At 44.1% G+C, this 15,873-nt stretch overlaps 2 protein-coding genes and 2 long non-coding RNA genes across 10 annotated transcripts in view; 2 read left to right on the top strand and 2 right to left on the bottom strand.

The window, feature by feature from the left end:
• Positions 1 to 15,873, bottom strand: part of LOC143691752 (uncharacterized) — a 54,229-nt gene that overhangs the window by 36,827 nt on the left and 1,529 nt on the right. Inside the window, exon 2 of the long non-coding RNA XR_013179686.1 lies at positions 3,370 to 3,479. This is a non-coding gene — a long non-coding RNA (uncharacterized LOC143691752). The remainder of the gene's footprint in view (positions 1 to 3,369; positions 3,480 to 15,873) is intronic.
• Positions 2,577 to 3,987, top strand: LOC143691751 (uncharacterized). Of its 2 annotated transcripts, none has more exons than XR_013179684.1 (3): positions 2,577 to 2,693; positions 3,460 to 3,564; positions 3,725 to 3,987. It is a non-coding gene; the product is annotated as an uncharacterized LOC143691751 (long non-coding RNA). The 2 variants fall into 2 exon arrangements; XR_013179685.1 differs by having other exon boundaries at positions 3,683 to 3,987.
• On the bottom strand, positions 12,998 to 15,224 carry CCDC184 (coiled-coil domain containing 184). Its single transcript, XM_077170704.1, has one exon. It carries the CDS (start codon positions 14,807 to 14,809, stop codon positions 14,216 to 14,218), a length of 594 nt encoding a protein of 197 aa, XP_077026819.1. The 5' UTR covers positions 14,810 to 15,224; the 3' UTR covers positions 12,998 to 14,215.
• ASB8 (ankyrin repeat and SOCS box containing 8) overlaps positions 14,201 to 15,873 on the top strand; it is a 76,851-nt gene continuing 75,178 nt past the window's right edge. For 5 of the 6 annotated variants that reach the window (XR_013179683.1, XR_013179682.1, XM_077170698.1 and 2 more), the window contains exon 1: positions 15,379 to 15,507. Coding sequence is in view for 2 of the 6 variants with exons in the window: in XM_077170698.1 (XP_077026813.1) it covers positions 15,393 to 15,507 (115 nt within the window). In the remaining 4 variants the exon portion in view is untranslated. Of the gene's footprint in view, positions 14,419 to 15,378; positions 15,508 to 15,873 lie in introns of those variants that run through there. The other variant, XM_077170702.1, reaches the window with a different exon arrangement.

The following is a 15,873-nucleotide window of genomic DNA, read 5'->3' as shown; positions in this document are numbered from 1 at the left end:
CTCATTCCTTCACTACCTCTTGCCTCTCCAGCTTCAGTATTAAAAAGTCCTTCCAAACTCTGTATCTAAAACCTTGGCCCATGAGTCACACACCCCCTAACCTATCAAAATTAAAACAGCAGAAGGCCTGTGGGTAGAATGTTTCTACACGTTTTCTTTTTCTTTTTTTTTGGGGGGGGGGGTCCCTTTTTTTATCATCATAATCGACTTTTTCCCCCCTTTTTGTGAAAAATAATATATAAACAAAAAAGCAATAAATCTCAAAACACCGCACCATAGTTAGTTGTAGAAAATTTTTCAGAGTTTGACATGAGTTATAATTCCACAATTTTAGGTTTTTACTTCTAGCTGCTCTAACATATTGGAGACTAAAAAGAGATATCAATTTAATGATTCAGCACTCATATTCATTTGTTAAACCCTATCTTCACTGAATAACTCTATCATCATCTTTGATCTTACCACCCCTCTTTTTAGAGGTATTTGGGCTATGACCATTCTAAATTTTTCATATGGGAAGGGTCTGTCACTAATATGGGGTAAGGAGATGGAACTAATTTGATGTTCTAGAGAGGCTGGGCCCTCTAGGTTTCAGGACTTATCTGGACCAGGGACCCATCTGGAGGTTGTAGGTTTCTGGAAAGGTACTCTAGTGCATGGAACCCCTGTGGAATCTTATATATTGCCCTAGGTGTTCGTTAGGATTGGCTGGAATGGTCCTGTGTTTGGGATTTGGCAGGTTATGATAGGTAGCAAGGTCTACCTGAAGCTTGCATAAGAACAATATCCAGAGTAGCCCTCGCAACTCTATTTGAACTCTCTCAGCCCCTGATATTTTATTACACTTTCTTCCCTGCTTTTGGTCAGGATGGAATGGTTGATGCCACGGTGCCAGTGCTGGACTCATCCCTGGGAGTCATCTCCCACATCGCCAGGGAGACTTTCCACACGTTTCCTTTTTCCAGCCTTAACAACTGACTTTTATTAATGACTAAGTAAACGTTTATCAAGGACTTGATGTTTGCTTAGCACTGTTGGATGGCAAAATCATAAACATGACACAGTCTCAGCTTTCAAGAAGCTCATAGTCTAGTAGGGCAGATGTTGGGGACTAAATCATGTACCTCACAAAAGACACATTCAAGTTTCAATTTGTGTTCCCATGGGTGTGAACCCATTGTAAACAGGACCTTTGTAGCTGTCATTATTAGTTAGCAGGTGGACTCGGAAATAAGATCTTTCAAAATCTTGGTTAGTGGAAGCCAAACTGAATCAGGGTCCACCTTAACCTGTATGATTAGAGAGGACTTACAAAGAGAGGAAATTCCGATGCAATAAGCAGAAACCAGAAATCCTAAAAGTCAGAAGTTAAAGAGGAAAGAGAGATGCCATGCCATGAAGGACTACCATCACCAACCCCTACAGGTCTGGGAGAAAGCCTCGGATCTCCACCACCTTGATTCTGGACTTCTAGCCTTGAAACTGTGAGCCAATGACTTTTTGTTTAAGCCATCATTATATGGTTTTAACCACAGCAGCACTGACAAATTAAAACAGTAGAAAAGAATTTGGAATGGTAATACAAAGGGCAAGCATTATAAGGCCTAAACAAAGTACTTCAGAAGCACATGTAATAATAATAGTAATAATGGTAGTTCACACGTATTAAGCACTTACGTTCTAAGAGATTTACATTTAATCCTCACAAAACACTAATAGAGGTACTAGAATTACCCCCATTTTGAAAGACAAAGAATGAGACAGAGAGGTTAGTTTGCTCAAAATTACACAGTATTCACTGTGGTATAGCCACGATTCTAACTTCAGTGCACGAGCTTCACAGCCTCCAGAGACATCCAATAAATGTAACGGGGCAGAGTCGTTACACCTAGAAGTTGATATGAGAACAAAACCTTGAAGAACAAGCGCGAGTTCTAAGAAAGTTGGGGAGGTGTGCCGGTACTGGGGGATAAGAAATGCCAGGGAAGAACGGCCCCTTATGTCGCAGGAATGGCGCGTTCAGCGCGGATAACCCAGCGGTGAGTGGGGCGGAAGAGCCGGAAATGCACGCTGAGATCCCCGGCTGAGTGACCTAGAACCGCCATCTCAAGAGCATGCACTTTCCCCACCGAGGTCCAGCTCTCTGGAGTCCCGGCGGCTAGACAGAAACTAACGCCAGGGGCACTCGACCAAGAGCCGCCAGCACTGCCGCGTCTTCCCGTCGCAGACTCTACCCCGGCAGGCACACGCGGAGCCCTCTGGGTCCAGGAAATCCCACTGACCAGAAGTCATCCTGAAAGTGCGCGTCCCTTCCCAGTCCCCGCTCATTTCCCTGTCCAAAACCACCTATCGCCGGAGGACATCAACAAGGCTATAGGGTTACGAGGGGCATAAAATACGGGAAGGAAACCCAGGAATTATACCCCTATTCCCAGCTCAACCTCGCTCGGGTTCGGGCCGCCACCCTCAAACTACCCAGGAGGCTGTGGGGCCCCTGACGCCACTACGACTGAGGGGACTGAACGTGGTCCGCGCTACGCGCTCGCGGCCAATCAACTTTCCCTCAGCCCCTCTGATCACTGCCATAGCAACCAACCCAGCGCCTCGCCCTTCACAGCCTGCGCGGGGTTGCGCCAACCTGGTGACGTCTAGGAAACTGTCTATTTTAGGAAACCAGTGCGTCTTTGCCGCAGGTCTCTGCTGGAGATGCGGAGTTTGGGGCCGGGAATGTCCTCTGTGCGCCGTGGAATTGTTGCAATGCTGCGTCCCTTTGGCGGGGGATGGGATGGGCGGAGCACAGCTAGAGGCGGGCCTGAGTGGAGGTCTCTGCCAATGACATCGAGTCCCCCTACCGCCCAGCTGGCTCGCGGATCTGTATCCTAGTTCTTTCCAGAAGATAGTCTCCCTTTTAGCGAACTGCATAATTGTTGGGCACCTTTTCCCTCCTCTAAACAGCCGCAGCGTCCTTTGGGCTGCTTTACGTCCCCTTTCCAGTTACCCACTCCGGAAGCTTTCTTTGAACCCTCCCCCTTTTTTTGGGTTCATAGGACCTTTCTCTGTTGAACCTGTTTTCCTCGCCCTATACTTTCTTGTTTTAGAATTAATTTACGTTTTTTTCTTTCTTCCCTATTGAACTATGAATCATCTTTTTATGCTTAGCACAGTACCTGGCAGATTAGGAGGCGTTAAATAAAACCTTTGGTAGCATGAAGCTACCAAAGTCTTCTCTCACCTTGGCATTGATGGTTTAATAACCTCTTCTTTCCCTACGTCTCTCCACTCCCCACCCTGCCCCAATCCCGAAAAGTGGCTTCTCACGAAAGTTAAATTAAAATCCCACCTCCGCACCCTGTGCCCTATGCTCCTCACCATGGTATCTTGATCACCTCCACGTATTGCTGGTTTGTCTGTTCAAAGTCTCTTCTTTTTGTTTTTACTCTCTCACTGTCTTTTGGAAAGCCTTTAGGAGGAAAGAGAGCCTACAAGCACAATGAACAGGGAGACTCAGCAGTCAGTTCCTAGAAAATATTGCTGCTGGGATGCTTTCACTTGCTCTTATACCAGGTACTAATTACTCACCTTTTCCTGGGACTAATTCAACTTTAAAAGCATCTTTAGAACATTTACTGTCTATCAGGCATTGTGCCATTATAATGGGTAAGAAAAGCAAGTCCTTCCGTAGGGGTGAACCATCTCTGTTCCGGGGTCTTCTGCTACTCTGCAGGACACTGATGGACTCTCCTCCAGCCCAGGAGGGGCAGCTGCTGTTTTGGCAAGTGTTAAGGAGGCTTGCAGTGCCCTTTCTGGTACATCTCTAATTCTGTTCCTGTTGGTATAACCTTCACAGCATGAAGACTTGATGACAGTTTGTATTTTCAAAAATAAATAAAGCCAGACCTTATTATGTTCAAGGAGGATGTTTAGTTTTGTATTGTTTAGGGCTGGGCTTGCAGTGGGAGTGAGAGGGAAGTGTAGGTAGAGGAAAAAAGACTCCATTTTCTGGCCTGTTGAGGGTTTCTGGTACTGACTATAGTTCTTCTCCCTGTGAGTTCTGAACCAGCTGTCAGACACAGGACTCAAATGAGAACAAAATATCAGCTTTATTAGTTATAATGAATTGATAAATGTGGCTTGGAAGTAAGGCTAGAGTAAGCTTCCTAGTTCTTCCCCTCAAGTCGAAAGCTTTGGGCTGCATTGAGGGAGAACTGAATCTGAGGTCAAATATGTATCAACAGTTACATGGAGCAAAGTGGCCCATCTAATATCCCCCTGGAGCACTGAGTCAAATAAGTCCCCATGTGCATGTTAAGTATACTCAGTAGAAAAATTAGAATCAGCAGATGTCAAACTGTCATAATTCACCAATCACATGGGCAACAGGCAATTGAAAGATGGAAAGAAGGGGATGAGCTTTCTTCCCAAAACTTTGTACCTCAGTTTCCTCATCTGTAAAGTGAGGCTGAGAGTAGCAGGCCTCATCCTTCATTGAGCAATTGGGCACATTAATCCTCTTTACTTTTTTAAAATTCTTTTTTTTAAATTAAAAATTTTTTTAAATTCAGTTTTGTAATTTCTATCTTTAGTAATATCCCAAGGCCAATGAAAGATGCTGACATCTTGGGTGATCTTCTCATGAGTTGCTCTGGGCCTGAACCTTTCTAGGGAAGACCTGGATAGAAGGACTCACCTTGTAGGCTTGCTGAGAGAACTGAGTTAATGCAAGCAAAGTGCCTACAACAATACATAGTAAACAGTCTATAAATATTGATCTTTTTTCTTTCTGAGAAGGCATATAATTCCATATTATGGGATGTGGCAGAAAAGTGGGGAAAAGGAGGAAGCAGTTCTCCAGAGACTGATACATTCTATTGCCTCCTATACATGCACACAGCACAAGGAAAAAATATAGTATCAGCATGAGAGTCTGTAGTTATATGGCAGCCAGAATGATACGTCTAAAGCCCAATATGATGATGATTACTTCCAGGCTTACCACCATCCAAAGGCTCCTTAACAGCTTATTGATGAAATATAGCCACCTGTGTTTGGCATTCAAAGCCCTTTGAGATGTGGCCCCAGATCCTCTCTGGCTTCTGGTCTCTCACCCCAACAACTGATCCCAAATTCTGCGCTGCAGCCATGCTTAGTTTTTAATATTCTCCAAAGGCACACATTCTTCTGTGCCTTTGCACACACTGACCTCTCTACTGGGATGCCCTTCTCCTCCTTCCCCTGCCTTTGCAACGCAGCTGAAGATGATACAGACGATGGTGGTGGTTAATAGATAACATTTATGGAACACTGATTAGGTGCCAGTCACTGTGGTAAACACTCTTCATGGATTATATTAGTTCAGATGCCACCTCTGGGAGTCTTCCCTTGACATGCTCCCTACTTTCCAAGTAGAATGAGCTACCGTCTTATTTTCTCACTTAGCATCTAGAACTTTCTTCTACCATAGCACTTAATCCTTTGATCTATTATATTATAATTTTCTTCTTATTTTTCTCCCCATAAAAGGGACAGAGATTGATTCATCTTGATGTAATAGGGATGGTATGTTCTACTATTAACCCAAATCACTGTAAGGTTTCAAACTGATTTCATCTGGCCCCATAGTCAGGGGCAGGACTTTTCCTTATGCTCTCCTGAATGTTTTGTACCTCCTCCTGACTTCCTTCTGCAGCCTTAGGAGAATTTTAATCTAGTCCCTAGAAGCAGAGAAATTCATTCTGCAAACTTGTATCTTATCTCTTTCTATTTCTCACTTTGTCCAGTCAAGTTACTTTTGCCTATGTTTCCAGTGAGTAATTCATGGATAGCTAAGATGGTGTGGCTTGGTGAAACACCAAGTACATATGAAGGGATTCCAGGTGAGCAGAAGGGAAAAGCACATGGGTTAATACTTCAAAACATTGTTTCAGTACATTTTATTCCCTAGCAAAGTGCATTTATACCTAGCACAGGGCTGATTCAATAAATAAAATATTCAACATTTATTTCAAATTATAAGCATTCCCCCATGTTACTGTGTAGCATTATATAGTATTTAATAGCCATAGAATATTTCATATAGTGGATGATCATTCTGCATAGTATCGCAATGATTATCTTTGTGCATAAAGCTTTTCCTGACTTAGGGAGTGGAATTACTGAGCAATGGATATAAATATTTACATAGCCCATAACCTTTCTATGGGAAATGCTTTATAGGGTTTGTTTGTTTTAAGTTAAAATGAATTTTTAACTTAAAAAAAAATTTATAACTTGGTTGCTCCCTGTCTTGTAGTAACCCAAGTAATATAGGTTAGACTTTGTTGCCAGGTAGAGAAATAGAAAGGGATACATAAGAGATGGTATACATGACTAATTATTAAAATTACTGACTGAGTAATTTTAAATTAAAACTACCGACTGGAAATCTCACATTTCAAGCCTAGGTGATAGGAAGAAATAAGGAATGCAGGAGAGAGCTAAAAAGTACTATTTATAATAGGAATTTACCTTTCATCCACCATAAGACACTTCTGGAACTGGCTTGGAGTTAGAAAAAACTGGGTTTCATGTTATTTAGTCATTCGTTAGCTGTGGTAGACATTTTAGAGAGTGTCTGCTAATGCCACACAACCCATACTCTGAGAACCTTCTTTTCTCCCATAAGGATGGATTGTAGATTTCCACTCATGAAATATTTAAATGAGCAACTACAGGATTTTAGAGCTGTGAATAAAAATATATAGATCATCATCTCTTGGAATCTTTGAAAATGTCATTTGAAATGACACAATCATGTCATTGTATATATAACCCAGATGTCTGAAGGGACTTCCCATGTCTCTTAAAGAGCTGATTAAAGTTGGTTTAAATCCCAACTCCCAAACCTGAAAATATACATTTAAATATTTCAGATTCAAATAGAAATTGATTTTCTGCCTATTATTATAAAGATCCCTTACTACCTATTTCAGTGATTCCAGATATAGTATTTGTTTTTCATGTTAATGTCTCTGAAACAGGATGTGTTTTAAAAATCCATGGCAGTCTACAATTACTGTTGGCCAGCCAGCAGTTATGAAGTGGTTGTTATTGCCTACATATGCCTGAATATAGTAGTTATTCTAGATGGGCATGAATGTAAATCTACAAACCTGATGTTTAAGTCAGTCATCCATTTAAAGATTCATTTGAAGGAATATTAGTCCTGATTGTTGTCTGAACAAACACCTTCCCTGAATTTCTGCTGGTAAGATAAAAAAAAAAAAAAAACTGCCAGTATTAAAACTTGAAGAATAGGTATTGTAGTTTAGAAGAAATTTCCAGAGACAATAAGGGAGCACTCTTTTTAAGAAATACTTCTACACAAACACATTAAATGGCCCAGAGAGTAACACTACATAGAAATATAGGGCATTTTGACTCTGAGTCAAAAAGTGATTCAGAAGTGTCAGACTCAGTGTGAAGAAATTATAGGAATATTGTAATGACTTCCAATTATATTTGTGTGTACAGTAGTGACATGGTAAAAAAAATTTGTTTCCCAATAAATCTAAAAAGAGTGCTCTAAATAAGAATAAAAGTTAAAAATCTAGGTGATAAAGCATAGTGACAGTTTAATGGACAGTACTTTTTATATCTTAGTGATTTCTAAAATAGCACACAAAATACCACACAATTAATGGTGCCTTAAAGTAAAAAATTAAGGTAGATAGTTCAGAGATTATAACAATGAGAAAGCAGTTCCAGCTCTCCAGATACTTGTGATCTGGGAGGGAGAATAACACAAACACAAAAAGATTAATAGAAATAAGGCAAAAGAGAGCAATTGTTCTAAAAAGAGAAACAAAAAAAAATGGAAGTTTAAAAAGGAAGAGAGGAAAGGCTCCATGAAATAGTAGTATTTGAGTAGGGTCTGAACTAGCAGGATTGCAACTGACAGAGATGGGATGGAGTAGAAAGAGTAAACAGAATGAACAAGAATCAAATGCAGGAAGATGGGGGCATTTCTCGGGAAAAGGATTTTTTTTTTTTTTAAGACAGCAGTAATTTATTGTCTCATGGTTCTGGAGGCTAGAAGTCAAAAATCAAGGTTTTCTGGAAACTATAAGAGAGAAAATCTTTTCTTGCCTCCACCTGACTTCTTGTAATTTGCCAACAATCCTTGGCATTCTTTGTCCTGTAACAAGCACTCCAATGTCACTCTCCACATCATGTGGCATTTTCCCCTGGGTCTGTGTCTCTGTGTCTAAATTTCCCTGTTCCAATAAGGACACCAGTCATATTGGATTAGGACCCACCCTAATCCAGTTTGGCCTCATCTTAACTAATTATGTCTTCAATGACTCTATGAAGGGGATCATATTTTGACTGTAGTTGCCATATTTTGTTAATCTTTTGGATTTACAGACCTCTTTAAGAATTTTATGAAAGTTTTGAACTCTGTTCCTATAAACAAAGGCACATAGCAACATGGAACAGAAATCCTGGGATGAGCTGGGACTTGGTACCAAGACACTGAGAAAACCTTCTCGATCAAAAGGGGGAAGAGAGTAATGAGACAAAATAAAGTGTCAGTGCCTGAGAGATTTCAAACAGAGTCGAGAGGTTATTCTGGAGATTATTCTTATGCATTATATAGATATCCCCTTTTTAGTTTATGGTGTATTAAAGTGGCTAGAGGCAAGTAACTGAAACTGTAGAGCTGTGATCCAGTAGGCATGTCTCTCTTTTTTCTTTTTTATTTCTTTTGCTGGAGAGATGCAGATGTTCAAAAAAAAAAAATCATCATGGTGATTAACACACAACTATGTGATGATATTATAAGCCATTGATTGTACACCATGTATAGAATGTTTGTATGTCAAGAATGTTTGTATGCCCAGTGCCTGCCCATGAAAAAAAAAGGTCAGATATTTTTTAAGGATTCCATTTACCTGCAATATCCAGAATATGTAAATCAATAGAGACAGAAAAAAGATTAATGGGTGACACAGGTTGAAAGGAGTAAGGAATGGACAGTGAGTCTTTTTATGGGTATGAAGTTTCGTTGTGGAGTTATGAAATTGCTCTGGAAATTACTATATTGCAAACGTGCTCAACTTAATTGAATCTATTGGTTAAAATGGTCAAGTTCATGTTATGTGAATTTTGTCTCAATAAAAAATGTGCAGAGAAGCCCAAAAAAAAAAAAAAAGAAAGAATGTTTGTATGTTTGTTGTTTACAATAAAATAAAAAGAAAGGCACACACTCATAAACACAAAAAAATTGCATATCAATTTTAAGGATTGCCCATTCATAGGGAGCATAAGAACGGGAAAAGTGGTAAGGAAGAAAGGGCAGCTTTACTGGACACCTCATGAGAAGCTGGTGCAGGTGACTGAAGTGGCAGAAGTTCCTTTTCTAGAAAGGAGATTTGTATCTCATGCCCTTGGGGAAAAGACTAAGAGAAATGGAATCAAGGGCCAATGGGGGACTCACCCAGAACACTCATCAAAGGATTAAAAGCCCTAAAATGCCTTTGGGAATCATTACCAGCTCAATTTGAATGATATGGGCTTCAAACTGGTGATATGGCTAGAAAATCTAACAGGAAAATGAAGTACATGGGGAAAAAAGTATGTCAGGGCCATACTAGGGAGGACCTTGGCTCCACTCTCCCCTGTCCACCAGATTTTATATTTAATTCAAGAAGTATTGAGGATATGATGCAGGTTTCTGAGGAGAACGAATGTTCCGAGCTCTGGTTTAGGGAGAGTAATCTTCCTAAACCAGGATTATAGATGAGGGAGATCCTGGGGAGACCAATTAGGAGTTTATTGCAGTCATTTTTGTATTCTTCTCAAATTCATTCTATTTATTCAGTTTCCCTCTCTCTCTATCACCCCACCATCTGGCAGTGAGCCAGGTCTTCAGTAAACATTTGGTGGTGCTTGTTGAATATAAAGCCATAAATTCACATTGAGAGTCCCCTTGTAATGATCCCATTGTTCACCAGGTGGCACCATCACAACATTATTTACAGAGCACAAGTCCTACAAGCACTGTGCTTTCAAGCAGAAGGGCTGTTTTTTCTGGGGAAATCCACCTTCTGGGGATAATCCAGAAGTGGAAAAAAATATAAGAATCAAAAATCCTCCTTTTGTCCTTCCATATCGTTTCTTACCATAGCAAGGTATCCTGGCCAAATGTCTATTCCCAAGAACACAGATGGGGAAAGATGCTTATGAAAGCTGGCTTTCCCAAAACGCAAGCAGTTTTCTCTCTTGCGAGAAATATAGACTTAAATATATTTGGGAAAGAACTGTTCCTCAGTGCTGGTAAAATGTCCAGATGATACATTTCATTAAACATATCAAGCAGAGACCATTATCGGTGGTGATATTAAGATCATTTATAAAATTGCTTGTTTCTGTTAGAGGCCAATTTGTACCCTTTAGAAAAACAACTTTTTTTCTAAGAGCAGATTTGAGTTTTATTAGGCTAAAGTTGTATCTTATTTCTCTGAAGTTGTATTTTCATTTTGAGATTAAGAGCTGAATCCTTAGACAGGTGAGAGATGAGAAGGCCAGGACCTGAAAGTGTTGTTCTGAGTGACTATGAGATGCTGGGCACACAGTGTTCTTGAGTCCAGATGCTTTGTACCAAGCAGCACAAAGTTACGGTAGGGTCATCTCCTCACTTCCATATACCAGCACTGCTCTAGCAAATTCCCAGGGGCTAACAAACTTGGAAGTAGTGGTAGGCAGGAGTCTTAGCATATAATAGGTGTCAGTGTTACTTGGATTGGTTGAATAAGTAGTTAGTAATCAGATTTATGTGAAGATTTCAATTTACTGTGGAAAATACTTAGGAGGCCCCAAGAGATAAAAATGCCAGGAGTCCCAGATTCAGGCACTGTCATTTTTTTCTTTGGTATTTTTTCAAGATAAAAATGCTTATTGCCCTTTAGCTTCAAGAGTCTTTTGGGGGTATTATAAACCCTTTTAAGAATCAAGTGAAAAGAATGGCCCTTCTCTCTAGAGAATGCACATACTTACAAGATTTTGCATTCAATTTCAAGGAAGTGTGGCCCCCTGAAATGCCACATTAGCAATTCCACTAACTCATCAGGAGCATTCCAAAGGAGAAACAGAAAAGGAGAGTGAGGAACAAGGAAGAAGGAAGAGGTGGGAGACCAACCTGTGCTGGATACCTGTGAGATGCTAGTACAGGTTACTGAAGAAAGCTGAAAATTCGCTTTCTCGGGGGAGATTTTTATCTACTAAACTTGGGGAGAATAGCTAGATAACCTTTAGGAGGCCCCTGGCTAAAGGACTGATGCCATAGAGGGCTTAGGAAGGGGAACTGAAATGGAGTCAAGAGTTAAAAGGCTTAACTAGACTTTTCTACAGAAAAGGCAACCCTTGGGATTCATGTCAGACTCCAACAATCTGAGCTACAGAGACTAGGAAAGATGTACAAGGATGGTGTTGTGTCAGGAAATACTCTCAAGGAGCAGGTCCATAAGGCCATTTTCTTGGTGCCATTTTTGCATTATCACCCACTAGACTCAGAAGCTACACTAACCAAAACCTGAATCACATTTTCTTGTCTTTTCAGGACTGTTTGTACTCCAGATTGGAGAAATAAGGAATCCTCTCAGAAGATCCAAATAATAGAGCACTTAAGCAGGGTGATTTCGATCAAGGGCCCTTTAAGTCAGGCAAACCAAGGTTTAAGTCCTGCATCTGTCAAGTACCAGCTGTGTGACCTTGAACAAGAAACAGACTCTAAGACTTGGAAATAGTAATAATGCCTACATCATAGGGATATCAAGAGACAAAATTGGCTCACAGTAAGTCCTCAATAAATGATAACTATCATTGTCATTATTAGTGCTGAATGTTGGAACTGTTACAGCAGGAACCTATTTCCCGGTCCTCAAGGACACTTCCCCTCTTACATACTTTAGCTGCCCTCTCTAGGGCACCCAGCACTGGTTCCCCAATCACTGCATAATTCAAGGCTTCCTCTGTTCATCCTATATGTGCAAAGACCTTTTTGACCCCTAGCTGCTTAAACATGTATGACAAAAAGGCCTTTGTCTGTAGGGAATCTCACCATCTTCCTTTCCTTAAATCTATTCTGAAGGATAAGGATACTTTAGATAGGGAACAATTATATAAAACAAGAACTTCTGGGTAGTTTTGTTTTCACAAATGAGCTGGCCACCATCCCACCCATCCCCAAGAGAACTGTAATGAAACTAACATTTGCAAAAGACTTCTTAGAGGTCTTATTTAATCCTCCCCAACAACTTTTTATTCCCATTTTACAGATGCAGAAACTAAGTATTAAGTGATTGCTTCAGTCCTGGAACTGAGGTTTAAGGCTAGATTGGCAACTCCAGTGCTGTTTCCACCTCCCTCAGCAACCAGCAGCACTAGCACACACACATATGCAGCCATGGGAATTTCGTTCCAGGGTAACCTCCAGAAATTTCCATTGCTCAAAGGAGCTGACTAGAGCTGATGTCAGTCTAGGTTCCCTGGGGAACCCCTTACCGGCATTCTTCAGTAGACGCCTGTGGCAGTTACTGTGGTTTCTCCTTTGTGTGTCGCTACCTCTCAACAATCCCAGGTAAACCCTCCCAAACAATATCCCCTCTCTAGCCCTTCCATGAAACAGGTGTTATGCCTGCCATTCCAGGACCCAGGCTTGGAAATCATCTCCCAGGGACCAGTTACTTCACTGAAAAGACATCTCTAGCACATCTAGAGTTCGGGCTACTAAAAACCCAATTTAGTTTAGGAGTCTCAACACATACTCCCTCCTTCCTTAGTCCAATTGGTGGTTAGGGTCCAGGAAAGAAAGTAAAGCCGGCAAAGCTGTCAGTGTCGGTCCCGACCAGAGTCGGTCAATTCCTCAAAACTGGAGGCAGGGAGAAAGAAGGCAGAGTTCCTTCCAGAATCCAGGGCCCAGAAGCCTCACCCTGATATCCCCCTGATACCAGTCAGCAAGGAGGGGAGATGACACCTCTTTATTAAGTTCACACCAAGGAAAGCATTGAGAAGGAATACACAAAGGAGGGAGAAGAGCACACAAGTCACCACTTGAGGAGGCATGAGGGAGGCACATCAGTTAAGGATCCTCAGGACAGCCACATGCTCCATGCCCTGGTTGGGGGTGGGTGGGGAGGAGAGCAAAGGGGGAAGCGCCATGATAGCATAGAGCTCCAGAAGGGTCTGCAGCCTCCTCAACCTAACATCAGAGCCAAAAGCCCTGCCCCTCAGGGCTCACACACTACTATACAAGTGGACACACAAAGCACACAAGACATCATGGAGGCAACACCAAGAGGCAGTGGGCAAGGACATTTTGTCTGGAAAAGGAGCTAAAGTTAAGCAGGAATAGCCAGAAGTGAGACCAGCTTTTGACTGCAGCCCCCAAGAGTCCCTCAAACGTCCCCTAAAGCTGGGCTGTTGCTGAGCATCCCGAGTCTCTGCCTGTGAACCGGGCTCTTTGTTCTCTAAGCCCCAGTGAGTGGAAAAGCAATCCCAGATGAAGTCAGTGACAAGGCAGGATCCATGCAAAAATCCTAGAAGTTGAGCTATTATGTCTTCATGCACATACATAGCCAGCTCCTCCCAGCCCAAGCGCCCTTGGAACCCCATTCACCCAGATTCCTAGGGCTGCAGTTCCCTCCTCAAGCTTTCTTTACCAATCATCAGGCGCAGAGATTTGTGAGGGGGAGAGGTTTCTGCAGAGCACTGAATATCTTGGGTTTCAGCAGAAAGGTAAATTTCCTGTTTCCAGAACAGAATACCCCAATTCCTTAATTCCTAGGTAAAACTTTAAAGATTATTTGCCAGAGTCCTAGATAAGTCCTTTTTCAGAATAGAAAAAGCAGAATTTTATTTACATAATTTAGGAGTTCTCCAGTTGGCTGGGGAGGGGACAAGGGTAGGGTAGGGGATGGATGGTAGTCCAGAGATGGGGCCGCTTCTTCTCCCTGAACCTCACCTTTCCGCGGTTTACAAAGTCTCTCTTATTGGGCAGAAAGAATTCTTGATGCTCCCAAAGTCTTCACCCTACAAATCCTTCCTCAGGGGAGTCTCTCAGTCTGACCAACAAGAGCAGCCGTCAGAAGCATGCTGCACCGCGCTGTTCAATCCCCTCACGTCATGCACCGGGAAACCCAAAGCCAGCCGGGGAAGGTAGTGCCCATGCGGAGTCTCCTTACAGAGAGGCCTCACCCTCCAGCTGCAGGAGGGTAATGTCGGGCAGATCAAGGGGATCCACAAGTGGTCCGTCCCCCGCAAGAAGGCCAGCACAGGGGCTCTTGGGGCGCTCACAGTGACTGGTGGGTGTGGCGGAACTGGTGGGCACCTCCTTCTCCTCTTCCTCATCGTCGTCCTCCTGATCCTCGGGATCACGACCCGGTAAGCCACTGTCTCCCGTCCCAGGAGAAGGGATCTCCGGCTCTTGGGGGGTGCCCGAGAAGCTCCCTTTGCCGCCGACCACGCCCAGGCCGCCCTGGCGGGGCGCGGTGGTCATAATCTGGCACATGGAGACGATGGCCCGTTGGTTGGCGCACACGTCGTCCGAGAGCACCTGGATATGCGAGGCCTGCTCGTCCAGGGCCCCCCGCATGGCCCTCACGTCCTCAAACAGGGCCTGCAGCTGGGCCTTCAGGTGCTCCATCAGTTCCTTCATGCCGCTGTTGTACTCCCCAGAGATCACGTCCCCCACGGCCGGCACGGTGGACACCTCCAGGGGCGCCGGCATGTCGCCGCCGTCCTTGGTCATAATCTCCAGCAGACCTTCCTCCATTGAATGGCACAAGCGGGCGGTGGCGGCCCGGTCTCGGAGTGGGGCAAGGGGCGGGGAGGGGTGGGGTCCCCGGGGGGGCGAGAGGAGCCCAGGGAAGAGCAGGCTCTCCAGAGGGGCAGGAGCCGACTTGAGGAGACGAGTCCTGGGAGGAGGGCGCGGGCAGGACCTGGAGAGGCAGGGCAGAGGCGGCGGGACGCGCGCCCGGCGAGGGTCCCAGGGCCGGCGACTCTCGGACTGTCCCCGGGACGGAAGCACCCTGCCCTGCTTATCCTGGACTGCGCCCGTGCCGGCAACGCCTTTCGAGCGCCACGAGCGCCTGGGTCAAGGCCGAGGCCAGCAGCGGGTCCGCCTCGGGACTCCCCCGCGCCATTAACCGGCAGCGCCCGCGAGTGTGGCTGGAGCGGCAGAGGTGGGTCTCCCGGCCGCGCCGCGAATGCTCCTCTGTTTCCAAGGCGACGCACGGCACGTAAATGACGTCTGTCTCCATGGCAACCAGGAAGTGGAGAAGAAAAGGAGAGGACGGTTGGGAAGCTGCAGTGGGGCTCCCTCGTCTAAGCTAGCAGGTGGGGCGGGAGGGGAGGGGATGCTGCAGTGGCCTCAGGGTAGAGAGAGCATGTGGCTGCGACGTTCTATAGGAAGCAGGAGGGAGCAGTTTGCTGCGTACACGCCAAGCCCAGGAGAGATCATCCCTCCCCCAGGTAGGGTATTAGACACTGAGCGCGACTGCCTCAGAATGCTTCTCACCAGTCGGTATTCCTTTGTCAAAGGAATGGCGCTAGACCCAAGTCCTACTTTTCTGTCCTCCAGCCGTTTGCAGGGAAGCGGAGGGTAGAAAGACCTACGCTAATAATCCCAGACTTGAACTGGTGCGCGGCGGCGCTCTGCGGTGGGTCCCGGCAGGCCATAGCTGTGCAGGGGCAGGAAGAGGGCACTACGGAAGTTTCTGCAGAAAATCAGCCTATTTCACTGTAGTAAGCACAAAACTGAGAAAGGGTGGGATTTCCTCCGTTGGAGACCCACTCGCTCCTATCTAGGTCACTGTGGGGTTTTCCAGGATAGTGAGG

The sequence above is a fragment of the Tamandua tetradactyla genome, chromosome 7 (genome assembly GCF_023851605.1).
Source record: "Tamandua tetradactyla isolate mTamTet1 chromosome 7, mTamTet1.pri, whole genome shotgun sequence".
In the NCBI taxonomy this organism is placed as follows: domain Eukaryota; kingdom Metazoa; phylum Chordata; class Mammalia; order Pilosa; family Myrmecophagidae; genus Tamandua; species Tamandua tetradactyla.
The sequence above is the reverse complement of the archived record's forward strand: the minus strand, read 5'-3'. Positions and strand labels throughout refer to the sequence as shown.